At 44.1% G+C, this 22,550-nt stretch overlaps 1 protein-coding gene across 1 annotated transcript; it reads right to left on the bottom strand.

The window, feature by feature from the left end:
• Nucleotides 1-13,704: 13,704 nt before the first annotated feature.
• WSB1 (WD repeat and SOCS box containing 1) lies at nt 13,705-22,159 on the bottom strand. The gene is made up of 9 exons (XM_071765480.1): nt 22,004-22,159; nt 21,118-21,286; nt 20,251-20,519; nt 19,475-19,606; nt 18,998-19,098; nt 16,644-16,816; nt 16,196-16,309; nt 15,340-15,447; nt 13,705-14,854 (listed from the first exon to the last, which is right to left on the bottom strand). The coding sequence occupies exons 1-9, from the start codon at nt 22,041-22,043 to the stop codon at nt 14,695-14,697; spliced, it is 1,266 nt and encodes a 421-aa protein (XP_071621581.1). The 5' UTR covers nt 22,044-22,159; the 3' UTR covers nt 13,705-14,694.
• Between the last annotated feature and the right edge of the window lie 391 nt (nt 22,160-22,550).

Raw genomic sequence — 22,550 nt, 5'->3', positions numbered from 1 at the left:
ACACAGTGGGAGAGCTGTGCAGAATATCATAGTGGAGTTTTGCCTACAGCTCTGTGCAGAGCAGATACAGCCATCTGCAAAGAATTCACATTTCAAGACATGCCAGTTCCCATGTATCTGAAAATCACAGCTAGTCAGCAGGACTGGATGCAGTCTGCATTGCTAAATGCTTGGGTGCACTCTTATAATTGCATAATTCAATGTTGTGAACTCCCTCTTCTCAGACAATGTGTTTTAGATATTGACTGCATAGAAGGTCAGCTTGTGCTAGGAAAACAAACAGGCACTTTGCTTAGTGCAGCAGTGTGGGAAGGCTGGGAATAGGCTATGACAGGAGACATCTAGGCCTGTTAATTGTTGGTACTGTGATGTGCCCAAAGCATTTCAGCCTAGCTTGTAGTAGTCCAGACTTAATGTGCTTTTTTTTTTTTTGCTTTTTTTTTTCATACAGTGACGTGTAGAGGGACCAATCAAGCTTGGCTGCTGATGGCCTGAGCCTTGCCACAGGCAGTTCTCAGTTTATGCCTCTGGCTGTCTGAGGGCATGAAGTATGGGGGTGAGAGCTGGACTGAGCACCAGAACATGGCACAGGGACACATGAATTTCTGTTCCACACAGTGGGCTGCCTGTCCTTACAAAAATACTGGGTAGATCAAGGCAGCTCGTGTTAACTCCCTTTTAAATTGTTTATTGATTTCAAGCAAATTTAATGAAGAGTTCATAAATTTCATAAAGATACTAGAGATAATTAAATTCCTCCTTGTTCGGGAAAGATAATCTTGTGATGGAAGCTCCAGGCTGTAGCACCAACTCATTACTGATGAGACACCAAAGAAAAGTCCTGATCCATGTCCCACCCGTGGACATTGGGAGCTAACCACAAAATCCAAGTTGCTTTTTGCTCACAGAGTCACTTGTTACATTTTATGGACTAATCATATTAGGCCACACAGTTATTCAGAGGTGAAGTGAAAATAAATGGCTGTGCCCTCCTCTGCTTGTTCTCTGAACCAGGTTATCCAGAGCAGCACAAGCTGCCATCCCCAAAGAGAGCAGCTTTGCTCCCAGAGAAGCAACTGGGAATTACAGAGGGGTGGAAAAAGTGATGTTATGCATTAGCAGCTGAGCTGAGAAGAAAACAGTTGTTTTTTTTTCACACCTTGAGCAAGTGAAAAATAACTCTGTGGACTGCACTGTGTCTGGTAGATGCATAGATATTAGGGACTTGTCTGCATTATAGAATATTTCCAAGCATCTGAAGTTGTAAGTAGGTATGTTTTTATTCCAAAGAGATGCAGTTAGAATGACACTGCCTTCCCTCACCGGGGACAAAAGAAAAGTAGAAAAAAAGTGCTTAATGAAGCCATAATTTATTTTGCTCTTCTGCAGAACCTATCTCTGTTCTGTGAGACAGATTTGTTGCTTTATAGCAACACATTAGGAAGGCACATAAAGTGTGCTGCCAGGGAAACCTGTCTTTTGTTCTTGTTTTGTTGCTTCCTTTAATCCTACATACAACATTCCTGCTGAGAGCAGACTGGTAGAAGCTTGTGAATAATGGAGAAGCATAACACTTAGCTAAGTCATCCCAGTGGCATCTGCTGCACAGGGCATTTTTATTTAACCCTTTCTTTTTAATAGGTGCTTCAAAGGTGTACACATTGAGGCAATGACATGCAGAGAAATCAAAGATACCACAACAGCAAGTAATAAGAATACCAGGAGATGCAGAAGTAGTTTCTTGTTTGGTTGGTTGAGTTTTGCTTTTCTCCAGGGGATCTATTCTAGCAGGGCACACAGATGCTGTAATGAAATGAGTTAATATATTGCAGGCAGCAGAAGTTACACAGATCTATTTATTTGGTGTTTCCTTGATGGCAAGTGTGCTGAAGTGGGAAGCAGTATGGACAAACAGACTGGAAAATGACAGGACATGGAGCCCTGTGCACGTGCCACCGGGGGGTGATGGCAAAGAGCTCAGCAAGTTATGCAAGTTATCAGTTCAGATATGTACAAAGCAGCTGTCATTGATCATCTTCACTGCTCAGTTAAGCTGCCTGAAGCAGGGGGGATGCTGGAAGAGGTTGTAGCTAGAGGTCAGGATGGACTTCTCATCATCAGGTGAAGTTCAAGTATTAGGACTGGCTGTTCCAGCAAGTTTTAAGGAAGCAAAATCTACAATGTAGAAAAGAGAAGGAAAGAGAGAACTCTCTCAGGAGAGTGAGGCCCTGGTGATCCAGGTGGTTTGGAGGCAGGGTGCTGTCTGGAGGCTGCAGCTTGGCATGGGGAGAGGAATGCAGCCCAGCCTCATCTGCTGCCTGTGGGTGATACCTAGCTTTGGGCATATCCCACAGGTAATCTTGTGATCTCCTTGTAAACTGGGGCTGATAAAATTTACCTAACTATCTCTTTCACAAGTTTTTTTAAGAGATGATTATTTAATTAGGAGTAATTTATCATAATGATTCCTATTTAGAGGAGCTTTCCCGAGGGAGGTTAGGCCCTAAGCTGGCTTCAGACAAGTGCTGTTCAAAGCCTTGCAGGGCCCAGGAAAGAGGAGGGAAAGCTGGTTATCTGCTTTAGTGTGGGTCACTGGCAGAGCTGAGAGGGGACTGTGACTGTTTCACCTGGTAGCCTGGGAAATGCTTTGTGTGATGTGTGAAATGATGTAAGGAATTGTTGACCCTGAAAATCAGGAAATAGTCTGGGCTGGCTCATCCCCCAGGTGACTGTGGGCACTCCCTTCTGATTATTACCTGGGACCATGATAGCAAGAAGAGGAATGTAGTCAGGGTTTCCCAGGACAAGGCTCTGACCCAGGCTGTCCAGGAGAGGTGACTGGTTAGAAAAGTAGTGTAGTGTGCTTGTAGCCCTAGTCCAACACAAGCTTTGTATACGTATGGAAACAGTTGTTTGGAGGTAGCTCTTTACTCCAGCTTTGTGATTTTTAATTATTTGGCAAAGGGGGAAAAAAATAAGTAATTTGGCACACATCAGATGGCTAAAACTTTCTGTCCAGCTTGCAGTACTCTTCCATTCTTATATCTGAAATTGAATCCCTTTTAACTTTTCTGTATCACAAGCTCCCTATCTATCACTTTCAGCACACAGAAGGTGAAGGGTTCTCCTCCCACATGGGTTCTGCCTTCCAGAGCTTCCCCAGCTCTCTCCCAGATGAGCAGCACATGCAGCATTTGGTGACATCCCCTCTGCCTGGAGGTGGCACAGCAGTGGCAGAACAGGTGCCCGGTAACATTGTGCAATTCCGCGTTTTCTCCCAGTCCGGGAAATGACATCAGGAAGAAATCCAGCTGGTTTTGTCGGGCAGCCAGCCCCCAGATCAACCAAGTGCCTGCGGGCTGTAAATCCCTGCCTGGCCCAGGCTCCCCCCGGTTCCGTGGGCTCTCCGGGCAGGTGGCAGCTCTGCCAGGAGGTTCTGCAGCAGGAGCCGTGTTCATGGCGGGGTGCAGGGGCACGCACACACCCGGCCGCTCGTCCCAGTGCCCCAGCCCCTGCCCGGTGCTCTGGTGCCCTCTGCAGCCGGTGCGGGGCTGCCGGGCACGCTGGGACCCCGCAGTGTCCCCGCAGTGTCCCCGCAGTGCTGGGGGAGCAGCCGCGGGGCAGGAGGGCGGGGGGCGCGGTGCTCCCCCCCGGGAGCTGCGGACAATGGCAGGAAATGAAAAAAGGCGGTCCTGGCGGGACAACCGCTGTCAGGAACCGAACCGAGCCCGGTGGCGGGGCGGAGGGACAGGAGTTCCCATCCGTGTGCACTGGAACCTGAGGGGGCTGCGCTGCTCCCTGGCCCTTACGGTCTGTTTGCTCTGACTCTGAGTTTGTGTACTCACTGTTACCCCTCTGTGCTTTCACTGAGCCACAGGCAGGACAGGTAAAGGACCTGCTTTTTAAAATGTACATATATCAAAGCTGCCCATAGCTGCAGTGTGGAGGTGGGTGTGAGGGGTGACCTGGAACCATCCCCAGCACACAGTAAGAATCTCAGTTCCTCACTCCTGTGTCCTGATGAAATATTTTTATACATGGCTCTCTTAGTGGTTTGAGTCTTATCACTGGAGGCCCATGCTGTGATGAATTCTCTGCTGAACAATTTCAGTTTCAGATCTTTCCCTTGCTTCCTCTTGTTAAAATATTACTATTTTTTTTGAACACAGCTATTCTAAGATCATTGCTGATGTCCTGCAGAAGCAATAGCCCACTTTCCTCAAAGGTACAGTTGCCAGAAGAAGTTGACTTTGATGTTCTTGGCACAGCTTTGCCTTTAGCCCCTGATGTGTAGATCTTAGTATCTCTGGTCAGGAAAAGGAGCTCCTGGCAGTGGCTTTTGCTTAAACACAGGTGTTGTTCAAGCTCAGAGGAAGAGGATGTTGGACCCCTTGGGCCCAGTTCAGCTTTGAAGTCATTTCAGGCTGGAGGCCAGCTGCAAGCTGGCTCACGACTTGGAGGGTCCACCAGAAGTCTATTTCTAGCTGGCCATTCAGCCATTACAGTGGACATTTCTCTTCTGGACTTTTGGCATCTCTCCTTTTTTGAGGGGGAAAGGTGTCTGTGGCACCCCACAGGACCCTTTACTGGAGCACTCTGTGTCTGTGTGGGGAGTCCTGATGTAAAGATTCTTCCTGACGTGAGCTCTGAACACTTCCCTTGACTTGGTGCTTCAGCTGAGCCTCAGTCTGAGCAAAACATTCCAACTTCTTCTGTCTGAAGCACAGAGACAATGAAAATAGCTCCTGCTGCTGGTGATGATTTCACAGGAGGTAAAAATAAATATGGAAAAACAAACAAGACACAGGAAAGGCACTTTGTGACGACAAAGCATCCTGACAGAGACCCCAGGATCAGGGGGGTTTGTGTCTGTGTGTTGAGGCAATTTGAGAAAAAGATTTGGCTCCTCCTGGAGGTCACTGGCTCAGCATTAACTCAGGATTTGGCCTTCTGCATATGTTGAGAATCCCCTTACAATTTATTTGAACACAGATACGATCTGATCTTTTGCCACTACATCAAAAGTTGGCCACTGTGACCAGGAACACTGCTGAATCCGAACAGCAGTGAGCAAAGTAATGCTGCCAATGATGGATTTTCCTGTGTGCTCAGCTGCCCTCTTGGCACCTAATAAAAAATTGGATTTTCTGTAGGGCTGAGCACCTGGGGGTGCAGCTGTACTCCTGAGCTGGGTGGCTAAGCAGGCACTGAGCTGTGACTGCTGCAGTCTGGGGGGATGTGGAGCACATCTTTTCAGTGGGACCATGGTCACTACTCAGTTAAAAGCAAAATAGCACTTGGTAAGCTCACTGCTGGGAAGGGAAGCCAGCAGACAACAAGAGTCCAAATATTTAAGTGAAACCACAACTTCAGGGCAGCTTTGCCATCCAAGAACCCTGACCTTGCTTAGCCATGAGGAGATTCTGTGCCCTGTAATCCCACACTGAGCTGGATTACTTTTTTATTTAAAGACACTGATTTACAGCAGCCACACCAGATCTCTGGCCCAGCAAGTGAGTCCTGAACATAAGTAAAGAAACAAAAGTTCTGACTTAAAAAAGATGCTGGCAACCAACACTGCACCTCAATTAAAAGGCCAAGGGAAACAAGAGGGTGTTGTCTTAGATAGAACTTAACATTTTATTTGTAGATTAAGCAGTTTAACAATGTTTCTCAATAAATAAATTCAGGGTTACCAAACAAACCTTACAGCACATTTGCTAAGGCATGCTTTTCCCTGACTCTTGCAGTGCAAGTCACCCAAGGTCCCCTCTCTCTTAATACAACTCTTAGGCATTTTCCCAAGCATTCTCCCATGCCTTTGCTCATTTTAGCCTCTATACTCCACTGAAAAGATCTCTTTGGCACCCTGAGGTATCTCACGTGACTGTTAAATTCAGGCAGTGTTCACTTAACTATATTCATCTTTATTGAAGAAATAAGTCCTAAAAACCCCACTGTTAAACTTCCTAGTTCAGGCTTCTTCCTAAAAATAGTTGTTGGGTTGTATGTGGGCTGGAGACATTATTTCATATCTGCTATTCCTGGACCTTCTTTCCTGACCATGAGTGCCTCCTGGTTTATAACCCTTCCTAAATGCACTTCCTTAAGGAGACTTCTAAAAGATAAATGGTGGGTTTGAGGTTGCTGTGTCAACAAGGAAAAGGCAAATTCTTCATGACTTCAAGAAGGCAATAAAGAGCATAATTTTATTTAATTCTTTTAAAGTTATCTTCCTGTCACTTTTCAGATGTTTGAATGTATCTGTTCAACAGGTCGCAGGGAAGCTAATGGGACAGCACAAGGAACTGAGGCACCAAGGGGCTCTGTCAAACAGGAAGATGGCTGCAGAGATGGAAGTGGAATCAAGTTACCTGCCTCTTCAGTCCAGCTTTCCCACAGCTGCCTTGCCGGAGAAGGAACTGTTAACTTTATGGCACTGAAAGATGTTATTTACAAGAGAGGGGCTGGGGATGGTAAGCAAAACAGAACATGAAAAAGTTGCAACAAAATTTCAATTCTTCAACAAAATGTCATCTGTGTGTGACAGGAACAAAGTTGTTAGGAAGCTGGAAGCCTATAAAGTGGTGACTGATGGCTTCATTGTGTTTGGGACAATTTCAGAAAGCAATTCCTCAATACTTGCTGGAAGAGCAGTTTTTCCACCCCTTAGGCCAGGGGCCAGACTGGTCTTTCCCAGAAGTGATGAAAATAAGCAGCTTCAGCTGGAACTCTCCTGACACTTCCCAGTGAAGGGACTCTTCCAGTACAGCCCCACCAAACAAAAGCAGGATTGTTCACAGGCTCATGAAAATACTGCTTACAGTTGTCAAGTGGGCAGCTCTAAAGAGGCAACCAGGTTGTGACAGATGCATTGCTGGTCACCAGGAGGCTGCTGTCAGGCTCTGATGATTCACAGGGTGTATGGAGAGGGGCCTGGAAAGCTGGGCCTGAGGTGTCATTTCCTTCCTCTCCTGGGGCAGCAGTTCACATGTGGCCCAGCTCACCTTTGGTCTCAGAACAAGAGAGGCTAAAGAGCTGGCAGCAGCGTGTGCTGAGGAGAAAGCAGTGAAGTCTTACATTCACTCAGTTTCCTGGGACTGCCTGTGTTTCATGCACTGGTTCTTTCCAAATTAAACAGGGGAAACAAAGGCAGAGCCTTGGCAGAACTCTTCCATGCTGGATGCTGTTGCTGAAAACGTGCACAAGCAGCTCACAGCTTGCCAGAAGCCAGGACACTAATGGAACAGAAAATCCCCCCCAGCTCATTTCCTTTCTCTGGAGCTGATAAATCCTATCTGGAGCAGGATGCAAGTGGCTGCTGAGATGCAGAGCAGAGCTGCTGCAGGAGTGGTGCCTGCAGACCAGGGCTGGGCAAACACACCCCTGGGGTTTTATTACCTGCTGAAATCTGCTTCCTCCCCTCAGTCCCTACCTTCATGAATAAACATGGAGAGGTCACCAGTGAACATCAAGGCCTCCTGCCCAGAGCCTGGGGAGCTGAGGAAGAACTCTGTCTTGGGGAGCTAATTCTGCAGCTAATTCCCCATCCCCATCCAGAACTGCCTCAGGGTACACCTGGAGACAGTGGTGGCACAGAGGAACCACAGGGTCCTGCAGCAGCATGCAGAACACTTCTGGCTGCCTTGGTCTTATTTGCAAGCGATTTCTGCAGGGATAGAGCAGGTGACACCTTGAAGCTTCACAACAGAGAGTTCACAGTTTTTTTCTGAACCGTGATCCAAGAAAGAGGACGTCCCTGGAAGGCAGCAGCTCCCCGGGTTTCCCTCCCATGGCCGTTCCCATTCGGCAGCAGGTGAGCAGTACCGAGTGTCCCCCAGCAGAGAGCACTGCACACCCAGGAAGGGTTGGCTTGGGGGGAAAGACAAATTCTCACATTCTTACCTGGGTTTTTTTGTTTTGTTTGACTGTTTTGTTGTTGGTTGGTTTTTTTTAAAGGCGGTTTCTTTTCCTTACTTCCCCATGCCTTTAAACAGTTTTCTAAGAATATAAAAAAAATTTTACTATCTCTTTGTTTGAGATGAGCTTCAGCTCAAATATCAGGCAAAGCTACATCTGTGATGAGGTAATATCTCTGGAGCAGTTCCTGCAGGCTGATTTTAAAGAACTGTGTTTATGTTTGATATTTGTTCTGAGATGCAAGACAGGTATGAGCCAAAGGTACTGCCTTACCAAATCAGGGAGGAAAATCAAATTTGGAGGGTGGTCAGGGTTTCCCTTGGACTCCCTTTCTGTGCCTCATTTATTTACCTTCAAGTGAGGGATTAGGTTTTCTGTCCACAGATTTGTCTCTTGTCTGTTTCACTCAGGAGTTCTTTGGCCTAACACAACTTGTTTAGTAAGGGCTTGGATGCTTCTGTATTGCACGAATACTTCACACCTTTAGAGATTTCTGTAAACATTCTGAATGCTATTATCCTTACATTTCTCCATACATGCCACTGGTGTTTTGGTTGAAGTATGATTTGAGATAATTGACTACACAAAATACTGGCTAATTTCTTAGTAAGCAGTTAATAACATCTGCTGTTGAAGCCAATGACTACTATAGATTTAAGAAAAAAAACTAGTCTGAAAAAAGCCCTCAACACTGCATTTCTTATGAATTACTGGACAGAACTGATACTAAAAAGAGGAACCCATTCTCTCTGCATAACATTGCACAAAACATCCCCCAGCCCTCTGTAAGGCTCTGTTGTGGGGAATCTGGGCTCTGGTGCTGGCTTAGCTTTCCTGGACTAATTGCTGCATAGGAAAAGGGTAATTTAAGAAGTTCCACATCCACACAGAGGGACATCTTGAATTCATTTCTTTTGGAGTCTGTTGCCAAAAGAGCTCATGATCTGGCCTGTGTACCATTCTGCAGACAGTAGCAGTTTTGTTTAAATCAAGCCCTGCAGGTCAGATTATGCAGATGAGCTGCACAGACCCTTCCTGGCCAAGGGGGAGGCTGTCTGGGCAGTGTGTGTGTCTGCAGCAGGCAGCCAGGGCTGGGCCTTTGCTCATATTCAGAGGCTGAAGCCTTTATCTCAAGAGGGTCACATCAGAAGATGCAACACTTGTCTTGGCTGAGTGCCATCCTGGCAGCCCTTCACCAAACACAAACCTGTGAGCAGGTCAGTCCCCTTCCAGCTTCTCTAAAGTCTCATGAGCCAGTGGGCACAGTAAATAAACCTTGTGAAGCCAAGTGGTCTTTGTACCTTCCCCTGGGACACCACAGGAAACACCCACACAGTCACCACCTCTCCAGAAACAAGGTTCTCCTGCCAATTACAATCACCCAGCTTTTCCCAGGCTTAGGAAACAAACCCTGGTGGTCAGCTGGGCACCACCATGTCTGAGCTGCACAGAGGGACACAGGGTGGAGGCACTGCTCCCCACCTCACCTCCCTCTGAGGGTGACTCAGGAGGATCCCTCCCTCCCCCACTGACCAGGTTCCTGCCACCAGGTTGTCACTCATGGCTGGTGAGGAGTGCTCAGGAGGGGGTTCTCTGAGCTCACCTATGGCAGCACTGAGATCACATCAATGGCATTAGCAAATTGCAGGCCAGATTTAGTGCTGATCTGTGGCAACAACAGGAGCAATGTGCCACCCACCTCATTCTTGTTTGTTCTCCTAATTGCAGCTGCTTCACTTGTGTGACAGGACTGAATGAGCAGCCTTTGGAATCCCTGTCAAGAAAATCCCTTGGCACTTTAGAACCCTCCCTTTGATGCCAGGTGGCCTGTTGCCCTCTTGGTGGTTTGCAGATATGTCTGTAGGCATGGGGCAGTTGCTCAGCTGTCCCTGTTCCTGGAGGGATCCATATTTTAGAAATGCCAATGGCCTAACAAAAACTGGAACAGCTTTCTGAACTGGGACAGCAGCAAACAGGTATCTCAGTCTTGTGATGTGCCACATCAGGAGCAAAGTTCTTCCCAAACTAAGTCTTCTCACTACTGTTATCTGCAGTGGACCTTGGATTTTATTTTTTCTCTCCCCTGATGCAGTTAAGATGAAGCAATATTTCTTTTTTAAATCTTTCCTCTGAACGTGTTTCTTCTGCAGTGCCCACAAGGATCTAGTCAATAATTAATAGTACAACCAAAACATACCCCAATGGCTCCTGTGCAGGTGCACAGGAAGGTGTGCATTTACATTGCTAATAGTGTACACCAGTGTATTTTTCCCATATAATTTCAATTTAATTTTTCCATCCTGGTATTTATTGTGGTACAAGATGGTTTTCTGCAATCAGTGGTATAGCCTTTGAAAGCAGATTTATGTAAATCATCCCAAAAAGGTGCTTGTGTTTTAGAGCAGGAGGTAACAGAGAAGGAAGCAGTGCCAGTAAAACCTCAGTGGTTTGGTCATACTGGTGTAATTAAAAAGCATTGTGTTTCACAGGTCATTGGCCTGATTCTCTTTTTGGTTTTCCATGTATACATAGCACAGAGGGATTTCTGTAGCCTAATATAACCAAAATAGTAACCAAAAAGCCTTGAAAAAGAGCAGAAAAAAAATCAACTTATTCTAACAGAGTAAATGATACCATATGGATGAAATTTCTTTCGTTATTCAACCCTATAGGATATGTTTCTAGTCTTGTTGCTGAATTCTACCTTAGCCATCCATCTCTTAAACTCTGATGTTTATTGACAACATAAAAAGGAGCTCAACACTTCTGTTGGATTGCATGGCTGTTTCTCCAGTCAGCTTTATCTGTAGGGAACTTCTGAGCTGAGTAATAAAAGTGCAGTCTTAGTGAGTGATGCTTTGAAACTGAATCAGACCCATCAGGGCAGCTATTTCTGCCCTTGTGCTTTCAAGAGCTTAAGGGTGAATTCCAGGTAGAGAGCAGTTGGCATGCCAAAACCACATGTTTTGTGTACAAGATTTGGCAAGGTTATAGGCAGGACAGATAAATGGCAATTCAGATTTTAGAGGGCTGGAAGGTAGGGAAAAGCTTCCTTTCAGAAACACACAGTGACAGCCTTAATCTCCAGCTTTAAATGCTCCTAAAGCCCTGTCTTTGATGATCATTCCTCCTGTGCTTGGAAACACTAGTTTGTGTGCACAGTTGTGCACAGTTCTGCACAGCGTATCACAATTTATAGCAGTATAAACCACGTTTGTTCATGATGATGAATGGGATCCAGAGGGCACACTTGTGTGAGTGATACTGTTCATTTCAGTGGGCTCTTTGCCAGGGCAGCCCTCAGCCACAGCTTCTTTCCCAAGTACCAGTTCAGCAGGAACTCTCTCCTGGTACTTTGCATTTTCAGAAATTTCTGAGCACCAGCAATGCAACACTACTCTTTCCCTCAGCTTTCTTACACTCTAACTTGCCTTACACAGCTTCTGTGTAGCACATAAACTCAGAGCATCTGTGCCTGAACGTCACTCAGCCCTTTGTGACCTTTCCATTTATTTGGAAAGAAATTATCTGCCCCAAAACTCCTGTCTCAATTTCAACTAGTTATAGAAGCCATAACCTTGCTGATAGCTAATATTGTTATAATGACTTAAGCAAAGTTACTGATTACTTATCTGAGGTTTACACTGGGTTTCATTTTGTTCTAGTAGATCAATAATTAAAGTTGTTCTCAAATAGCTTATTGCAGCTGGCTTGGTGTGCTGGGTGGAGCTGTGTTTATAAAGCAAAATTACCCTTCTGCAGCAGCCAGCATCACACAAACCCCATTGATCTTACTGAGGTGCTTCTCATCCGAAATAATTACTTGGATGAACAGTTTGTGGTCATCCTTTAGCAGGTTTCCCATGGGATCTCTCATAACCTCTGTGCTTTAAGAGAATTTTGTAATATACCCTAAAATGTAGCTGAGTATCATGGTGACAGTGAGGCTTGACTGTGCTCAGGCACAGGGGAGTGGAGCATCAGTAAATCCTCCATATGGTCCAGCATCCTGCCCCCACACAAACATCTGTTCTATACTGCTGCATGGGATTAATAAACAATAACAATAAAATACAAAAACCCACTCAACCTTTCTAATACCAGTGCTCAGCCAGAGAGTAAATGACCAAATTCCTCCTCTGTGGATTAGAAATTTCCACTTTCCTCTTGCCTGCTGTGACTAACTGTTGCTTTTGTGTCATTAACATGGATTCCTTTTTAAAAGAGCTTCTGACCCAGTGATTCTCAATTATCTGTTTGTGTCTTTTTGTCTTCCTTTGATGGATATTTCTGCTCCTGTCAGGAAATTTTGCAAGCTGTTGCATCATCCCTTTTTCCTGTTGCCTTTGCTGCCTGCCCTGGCAAGGCTGAGCTTGCAGTAGCTGGGCAGTGGGTCAGTGAGCTGCAGCACTAACTCTGCTTCCAGCTCTCTCCACTCTGTTCCTGTCAAACTTGTTGACTTTAAGACCCAGAGCACACTTCAGGAGAGGATTGCAAAAGGTATTATAGGCACTAATTACACTCACCACAGAAATGCTCACCACTCAGAGTATGCTTTTAGATGGCTGTAAGAGCCAGTTCTGCTCAGCCCCAGCTGAACAGCACTTCAACACCACAAAGGTGCTTTGAACTTTGCTCAGTTCAGTTTTTCTCTGTAGGAGCTGTTTCTAACTAGGCCTGACCATTGCCAGCATGGTAACAACAGCAAAGCATATGGCAGGCTACACATCACTTCCACCCAGGTTCCTAACATTCTGGAGGTGCAGTTTATTCCCCTCACTCCTGACTGTACACTCAGTGGTAATGGCCCCAGCCAATTTCCTGCATGCTGTTCTAAGGCTGTAATTATTTCCTTCATCAGGCAGAGCTGTTAAGTCTGAGTGATTCCCCTGAGCACATATTTATAAATTAGGAAGCTCCTTGGCAGAAAACTTCATGGCTGCTGTTCTTCACTCATATCTGCATTCCAGTTGAAATGAGATGTTCTGGGGGTACAGAACTCACCAGTTCTTCCTTCAGCTGGACAATATATGAGAGGCCTTGTCTTAATGGTACATAAATTTAGAACAAACAAAAAGAAGGAAATACTTTGCTTCAGCTAAGTGCAGTGTTTTTATGAAAAGCATTGTGCCAAATGAGTGAGTCACGAAGTAGCATGGCAACGTGTATGCTGCTTCCTTGCAGGATGGGATTTAATTTCTGAGGAAGTTCTGCTGCCTTTGTCCTTGCAGTGGAAAGTTGATTTTTGATGTTTGGAAACAGTGTTCAGGGAAGTCTTTCTGGCAAGTAGGCCTGGGATAAGCTTTGTGTGAGAGAATATTGCTTGCATGATGTTGGCAACTGCCTCTCTGGTATATGAGGGACTGAAGTTTCATTGAGAACAGACTGAAACCCCACAGAACTTCTCTTTCACTGAACTGGGTGTGCAAGTGGTGCTGCTTGGCAGAGGAGGAGGAGCACTGACCCAGAGCAGCAGGGCTATGCAGGAATCTCCCTTTTGCCATGGGAAGAGCCAGGCAGAGCAGAGCTGTTTCCCAGCCTGTGCCCCCCTGTGTGTGCTTCAGCCACAATCCACAGCTGGAGCAGAACACTCACATCATGGATGCTTTTGACCTCTGCAAATATAAAAGGTTTGAGGACCTCATTGTAGCTCCCCATAGCAAGGCTCACTAAGATTAAAGTATGGTGGTCCTGAAAAGGAAAACTATGGAGTCCTGCAGTAGCAGATTCCACTGGAACTGCTGTGTGCAGATAGTGAGGATAAATCAGTCACCAGATGCAGTGTCAGGAAACTTTTATACAAGTTTTTAATAAAAAAATTTCAACAAAAAAAAATATATATAATCAGGCATTTTATGCAATGCATAGATTCTTTGTATCTGCAGGTACAGATAAATAACAGAAGGCAAAACCAAGTATTTTGCTTATCTTTGGCCATTAACCAATAATCACCTCCTAAGAGATATTATAGGGTTAAGGAACAATAAACTGAGTCTGTAAATTTCTCTCATTACAGACAAAGTATCAGGCAACAATACAGTAGTTAGATTTTTAGAAATGTAAGGAAGTATTTCTTTAACACTGCCCAATACTGAAATTTAACCTGGTTTGCTGCTATGGAATGATGGCCTCCTTCAGCTGGCACCCAGCCAACACTCCTGGGTTCACAGGAGATCCACTCCAGCCCTTGCCTTACCCTACATCCCTTCTCCATACATTGCTCTAAAAAGCCAAGCTCTACCTCTGCACGACACAAACTAGCCTGAATTCTTATCTGTGGATCAGTTTCCTGAACCCCAACCACTGTACATACATACCCAGCAGTTAAGCTTCCTTAAGTCAATATTTTTGCTAACTCAGTGTCCCAGAATAATAGCTCTCCTTCCACTTTACAGCACAGATGCATCTGATGGCTCTACCAAAGCAATATATACATGATACACATTAAAAATCATAACAGCAAGTTTTAAAGGTACATTGATAACATGTAGCAGCTTATATCTATATATGTACATGTTTTCACAGTTATATTTTAGAAAACTGAGACCACCAGGAATACTTCTACTGTGTTTTCTATAAATATTAAAAATTTACCTGTCAGGCATTTTGAAAAAAAAAAAAAAAGTATTTAGGTTATCGCTTTAAATAGCTCTTGAAAACCTGTAGTTTTAAGCTTAAAGGCTGTAAAGTTTGAGGATTCTTTAAGTGTTCAGCTAGCTTAAGCAGCTGAGCTATCTCAGTTTGATTTTTTTGTGGTTTTGTTTCTTTTTAAATTCAAATCTGGTAACAGAGGAACTCCACCACTTTGGATGGGATAGGCAAGTTCTTGACCTGGCTGGTGGGCATCACCCTCCGGATTGCCATGCGACACAGGTGCTGCAGACTGGAGACTTGTCTTGGAGTTGCCCAGAAATACACACTGCCATCCTGTGTCCTGCACAAAAAAACCCCACCAGAGTTATCCCACCTGAATGCCTTCAAATCAGTAGGAATTCTCAGATCTAGTGCTAGTTAGGAGGAATGACTCTGAACTTCCCCTGGCTTAGCTCTGTCTGTTCCTCATTTACACTCTGCTGCAGTTGTCCCTAAGGCACAGCAGCACAATTAGCAACTTGCTCATTATCTGTGTAAGAAGCACATCTTCCCACAGCTATTGACTATCCCACCTGAAACAATGTAACTGCCCTTGATTACCTAATGGGCTTTTTCCAGTCCACATGTTTGTAGGTCTTTTATTTAGTCTCAAAGATAAGAAATTGGTTTATCAGTTTGTTGATTTTGCTGCTATTCCAGGCACGTTTAAACAAATAGTGCCAAAACCAAGTCAGAAATACCAAGCTGCAAGTCACTACTGAAGATTTTTAGATTTAGGTTTTAGATTTAGATTTTAAGGGGTGAAACAAAAAAATGTATACTTGCCCTGCAGCTAGAACACTGCCATCAGTAGAAAAAGTACAGCAGAGTCCATTGTTCAGAGGAGCAACTTGTACAGGGTACTCTTCATCAATTCTCCAGAATCTTACCATTCTGGAAAGTGGAGAACAAAGTGGTAAATTAAGAGTAGACACATAATTCTGCCTGCCATTTTCCTTGATGCTGCACAAGGAACTAGTCTGAAGCAGAGTTCAGGGAATTTCTGTAAGCATTTTAATATGCATACAGGGTGTTCCAGATGTGGCCCAAAATGTTAGGATTTTTTCATTCTTGATCTGTACTTCTTCAACCATTTTCATTCTGAATATTAAAATAAAAGATTGCCTTCAACAGCAAAAAGCATTACCCTGAACTATAGACAATGTCAGGTGTCATCTATGCCAGGAAATACCAATAATGCTTAATTAAAAACCAACCAAAGAACCTAAACCTCTCCTGTAGCTAGTTTAATACCCTTGCTGTCATCTTGAGAAAGTATTCTTCATACTCCTAAAATACACCTCTTCAAAACATTATTTGCAGTGTTCAGTTGCATAGATCACAGAATACTTTTCTTTTTACTTAGCAAATCTACTACTATATGAACACCTGCACTGTAACTACATTTACATTCCTCACTGTTTACAACCCCTCTTTTTCTGTTCTCAGCTGTACACATTTAAGTTATTCAGATCATCTGCTCTGGGCACAACTCATCATTTCTACAAAACCAACATATACCAGACAACTCATCTACAGACCATTTATAAGTCCCTTCTCAGCTTTTTTAAAAAAGCTGGCCTAGTCTTGAAAAGTTCATGTCATATGGGAGGAATGATAACAAACCTTTCCTCATACTCACTTATCATCAGCAAGGCTTGCAATGTGGAGTCCATCGTGACTGAAAGATACTGATCTGACCCACCGGTCGTTTGCACCTCCAGCAAATATTGGAGTAGGAGGGGGAAACAGATGCCTGGAGACAGAGAAACATTCAGCTGACAGCCAGCTGGCCCAGCCATGACTACCAAAGCTGAGGAACTAAAAAAGGATTGACCATTTAAATGAGATCAGGAGGGGAGGCTGCACTACTGTATTTTTGCAGCACTGAACACTTCTTAAATGAGTACACATTAAATATCAGTGCTTTAAATTCTCAGGAGACTGACTCATCTCCACTTTATGATTTCCATCAGCCACTGCCAAGATTTTTCTCAAATCTCATTATCAGTTAAGTACATAAACCCACTAATTTTCAGCAGTCATCCTCACTCTAGGGGAAAGTTTCTATATCTGACTCCTTTACTTACCCAAATTCCATAAGAATCACTCCAGTATGTGGATCCCAGACATAGACTCGAGTATCATAGGATGCAGTAGCCAGTAAAGCTCCATCAGGAGAAAACTCACAAGCTACAACATCATTGTGATGTCCTTCAAGTTTCCTTATCATGGAGTACTTATCCATATCCCAGAGAAAAACCTGCAATTAGATAAGCTAATGGTATAGCTCTGCTCAGAGATGCAATGAAGCATTTACTTTTTTTTAAAAAAGTATAGCTGCTAGTCTTATTTAGGATTATATTAAAATCAGGCATTATGAATTACTACAATTAAGAAATATGCTCAGTGTCATACTCAGATTAAAATCAGATTTAAAAAAAATAATTAAAGCAGACATGCAAATTCTAACTCGTTTGTTAAATGTTAACAAAATAAGCCAAAATATAAGATAAAGGCAACACAATTTAACCGTGTAGCTTACTGCAATTTGTGTATTACAAAACTATTTTATTAAAATATGCAGAAATAAATAGGGTTAAACTCTACAGTCCCCTCTTTTCAGTAACTACCAAAATTTTAAGAAATATACAGACAGAAAATGTAAGGTTAACATATTGTTACTCCAGTTGCATCCCTTTGAGTTTAAGATCACTTGTTTACAATTGGCTTGGATCACCAACGTCAGCCTAGGAAGAGAAACAGATACTGCAAGCAAAAAGAATTTTCACAGCCAAAAGTTATGTCTTTGGCAAAACAACAGGGAAGTCTAACCACATTATTAGAAAGAATTTATGCATTTAAAATCAAGTCAACGACAAAAAAATGACATTAATATTACAATTTACACAATTTACCCTGTTCATTACATGTTGTATTACATAAATTGATAAAAAGATTATAGTATTCTGGGTTTTGACATGCATTTGTACATTACAGATAATCAAACAGACTGTGCAGAATTACTTAATAGGAATGATCTATGTACTGCAGCATAACTATATAGAAAATACAAGTCTTTAGCATAAGATGTTATGTCCCTAAAAGAGCTAAAAAAGGGTTCTTAATTTTTCCCCTGACTCAGTTTTACTGCACAGATTAAATATTGACATCTTGGATAAATTTATGTTTGACCAAAGCAAACAGAGCCTTAGTGCCTCACACTCTTCCTAAAGCTGAACCATTTTACAGTCAGTCATAAACGCGTTGACCAATTTCTCCAAGGAGACCCCAACATTTTGTTAAAACTGCAAGCTAAGTTTTAGGAGTCAGCGTGTCTCACTGCTGTGAAAATTATTATTAAAAAAAAAAAAAAAAAGGAAAGAAAGAAAGCAGAAAGTGGACATCAACCAGCACCTGTGTACGTACAGTACACCTTGCAGTCCAAGGCAAGGTTACTTCGTCCTATGGTAAAGCTCGCCCCCAGCCTGGTAGCCAGAGATGCCACTCTTTCTGCCCAGCTAACACCATTGTGCTCCTGTGTGAGTGGTGCCAGCTTAAATCACACCAATATTGCTGCCACCACCTGTGACAGGGAAAGCAAGAAGCTTATGGAAAACACACAGCCTAAAGACAGTCATGTATACATCCACATCTGCTCTATTTAAAGAGAAAACAAACCCCAGACCTCAGCTATTAGCTATCAAATCTGCACTGATAATTTAAGGTATAAAAGGCATTTGAACAGTCATCCATATTAAGTGGTGTCCAGTGACTGAACTGTGCTATTACTCAGCATCACCAGGCTTCCTTGAACTGCCCACACAGCCCTGTGACTCAACTGAATTCCCCTTTCTGTTTTACCCTAACTCCTCAGTGCCAAGAAAAGCAGCCTATGGCATATGTGCTTTACCTGCACTGCTTTCAGTTCTCTAGCAGGGCATTAGAATAGGGAGGAAAACAAAACCAGGATGCTGTTCTTCATTCTAGAGCTTTTGGACACAAGTGTGATTGGTATTGGAAAACATGTAGAAACATTTTTGTTCAGCAGGAGATACCATGACTGGCTCAGACTTTGAAAAGTCCTTTTTAATTGAGTAGGAAATAGAAAGGATAAAAATCAATAACAAAATAGTTTTATGCATTAATATAATTAATTTTTTAACATTGGAAGCTTTAGTCTTCTTTGCCTTTACACTACGACCTTGTGCAGATGTGTAGAACTATTATTCAAAGAGTGCTCAGAGTTTCTTCAACTAAAAGCAGTGCAAGTTCAATTCCTAAATCAGTGTCTCAAAGCACCATTTGCTATTTTCATTTCATGCACTTTTCCATCATCATAAAACATTAGAAGTTCATGACACCGAGCTTCACGTTACTTAGATTTAAAATAATTATGCACAGAATTCAGTAGATTGAATGAACAAGGAACTCTGACACATACTGCTTTACTAGCTCCAACAGAACAGAGAATAGATGAGTCTGGAGAGAATGCACAACCATATACCCAGTTCTGATGTCCTCTCAACACTTTCATCATATTTCCTAAAAAGAAAGACATTCCTGTAAGAATTGATTAAATATCAAAAATTCAGACTGAAAAGCTTTTCCAAATTAGTTCTACCTTCATAAAATTTTATACTGTTTTTCCAAACATCTTGCAGAGTTATTCTACACAGAAATAAAAATTCCATCATGCAGCCTCTAAATCCTCTGTCCCTTTCATGCACTTTTAACTTAATCCAATACCAGTTTATACCTTGAGGGTACAAATAGATTAAGAATTTCAAGAGAGCATACAACGTGACTAGTAATACAAAATTACTTTTAAGAAATCCTGGCCTGAGTTTATAGCAATAACAGAGGAAAGTACATGGATGTTTCTTCTGTGTATTAGAGCAGATAAACTTAAAATGCATACCATCATCTTTTAGGTCCCACACTCTCAGTGTTTTGTCTCTGGATGCAGACACTAAAATCAGGCTGCCATCTGGGGCAAAAGTTAAATCTCTAACAACTTCGGTATGGTCCATCAGGTTAAGGAGGAGTTTTCCTGTTACATGAAAATACCACAATTTAAAATGAAGGGCTGTACTTTTATTCAGATTAAATGCTTTAGGGATACAAATACAGAATACAAAATTACAGCACGTAAAGCCAAATTCTTTGTAGAAGTGTAGTTTCATTTTTTTAAAGCCGAGAAGTTCTCTCCCAACCTAGCAGCTGGGCTACCAGCTAAACTATGATTCCCTATTTTCACATTAGGCCTCTTACCATTTGAACAATGATTTACTTTAAAAAAAAAAATAAATAAAAGGTCCTCATCAACATAGTTCTCTCCCATATTCAAGAGCAGAGAGCAACTTCATTTTTTGAAAGTATATTAAAACTACAGCCTAACAGAGGATTTCAGAGTAAACAACCAATATACTCAGTCAACCACATATTTAACCATTCTGCAGCAACAAGGCTTCATCTTCTATCACTTCCATCTCAGAGCATGACCTGAGTCTGTTCTTCCTCTAGCAGCATTGGCAGATTTCCAGCTGCAAGAGTTCCTGCTTTTTTTGGATTACTTGACTTGTATTCAAGGTCCAGTTGCCAATTAAAGCTCCTGTCAGCCATGCACTGTGCACTGCTGGCACTGGTAGTGCACACAGTGACAGTGAGGTGAGACCTCCCTCTCCCATCCCCTACCTGTGTACACATCCCAGATCTTGATGCGCCCGTTGTTCAGTCCCGTTGCAAGCAGGAGCTGATCTTGCCCGAATTTGAAGCGGTGCCATTCTATGTTCACACAGCGACTCTGCTTCTCAGGCACTGAGGACCCAAAAGCCAGGCTCCAGACGATATCCCCACAGTCTATGATATGTTCACAAGGTTTGTTCTTCTGGCCACTGTCACTGTTCTGCCGCGGGAGTCTGGTACTGAGAGAATTTGCAACATTCTTTGTGCCGTGCAACAAGCTGCAGAACAAAACGAAAAAACAAAGTGTAGCAATAAAGTATCTTGAAAAACGACCAGAACAAAAAGATCTTTCAGACTTAGTGAAACCTGTGGGTTGCCATAATACACATTCTGGTGGCCCACAATGATACATTTTTCAAATTACAAAAGCAGCTTTTTTCTTGTAACTGTCAAAAAGATACCAGCACCTGGAAACCTTTGTACAAAATAGAATACCAATACTTTTGTATGCACTTTTACCTCTGTTCACCTTTGAGTAAAATCCTAAAAAAGTAAAACCAAATAGCTTCCCAATAGGAAACTTACAAGTCCAGATCTGCTCGAGTCTTTAAATCTCCTGTTCATTCTAACTTATTTTTATTTTATCAGTTAGTAAATCACTCCCCCGTAGCCTCTGGGAGGTTGCAATACTGTTGTTTCTCTTGCTGGCCACAGAGGAAGTGATAAAACAATAGCTGTTAGCTTAAAGAATTCTTTTTTCCTACAAACACCAAACCTAAAAAGCCAATACGTGAGTTTTAATCTATTTAAAGTTGTGTCCTGTTTTGATAGCCTACGTTTTTCCGATTAATTAGAAGCCACAGAGTTTTGTCTTACAAGTTATTCAGGCACTGAGCCCAGGGAACCAGCTTCACTATGCGGTGCCCTTGTGACCAAGCAAAGTAGGATCCATCGGGAGCAAACGCAACCGTCCAGTTCTCACGTCCACACTTCTTGTCAAAAGGAGAAGTTGGGGCCAAGAGTTCTCCTACGGTGCGTGATCGTGCTGGAGAGAAAACACAGAGGAAATGCCATTAAAAGGAAGGGGGGAAAAAAAAGAAAAAACCCAGCATATTTCAGAAGGTTACAAGGGAACCAGGAAATACATCGCTTTGCTTTTATTTCATGGCATTTGAAGTAGCTGGGAAGGGGTCTCTTTGTCAGGGTATGAAGCGAAGAGGCTGAGCCTCAGCTACAGAGACTGAGTCACCGAAGAGGAAGAGCTCAGTGTTAAAATGGCCTGGCTGTCACGGGAGGGGTACCACATCTCGGGATCAGAGAAGAAATTTACTGAATTCCATTCAATTTTTCTAACTACAGCTCTCGAGACAGCCGCACAACTGCGCTCCAACTTGACCTAAAACTTCAGAGATTAGCAAATGAGATGCTCCGTAATGATTTTTTTCCCAGCCTTTACAGGCAGATCCGAGTACACCTGCAGTAATTAGGTGAGGAAACGAACTGCCAGGGAGGGACGGAACCCTCGGTTGTTCCCCGCCCTGCAGCGTGGCCGCGCTGCCTCCCCCCGCCAGCGGGGCGGCTGCCGCCTGTGCCGGGCGGGGAAAGCTCCGGGGTCCCGCTCCCCGCCCGCAGAACCGGGCAGCACCCCCGGCACCACCCCCGGCACCCCCAGCGCCGAACCCGCTCCGCCGACGGACCCGTGGATCCCGGTCACGGACGGCGTTAACCCCACCCTTCCCGTCCCGTCCCGTCCGCTCCTCACCGATGAGCTTCTCGTTGACACTCGGGGGAAAGCTGGCCATCTACGGGGCGACCCTCCGGACCTCGGGACCTGCGGCGGAGCGAGGCAGCGGCTGCCCGGGGACGCAGGGACTGGGACAAAATGGCGGCTGCGGCGCGGGTGTAATGCGGGGCGGGCGGGGCGGGCAGGGGACGCGCCCTCCCCGGCTCCTCCCGCGCTGCCGGGGCTCGGGGCCGCGGGAGGGTTCTCGGGAGCCCATCTTCTGCTCCTGCTCTTCCTGACGGCCTGGCCTTATCATCCCGTCTCTGTTTCTCGGTGTCCCGTTCTGCCGCCAGACACCTCCTGGCTGCCCACATCGCCTTGGGTCTCCCTGCCCTGTGGGATTCGGTTCCGTCCACCCTGCAAGATGCAGAGTTTTGTCCCTAGCGATGGTCACAACATGCGGGGGGCTGATCAGCCCCCAGCCTTCGCTGTTAAAGACACTTGGGGAGGTGCCTAACGCGCACCCCACTCCCCTCCTTGCCGGGGGGAATGTTGCACGGAGAAGTGGTACCGAGACTCGGGCTGC

This window comes from Heliangelus exortis, chromosome 21 (genome assembly GCF_036169615.1).
Source record: "Heliangelus exortis chromosome 21, bHelExo1.hap1, whole genome shotgun sequence".
Taxonomy (NCBI): domain Eukaryota; kingdom Metazoa; phylum Chordata; class Aves; order Apodiformes; family Trochilidae; genus Heliangelus; species Heliangelus exortis.
Note: the sequence above shows the minus strand (reverse complement) of the source record. Positions and strands in the feature narration are given on the sequence as shown.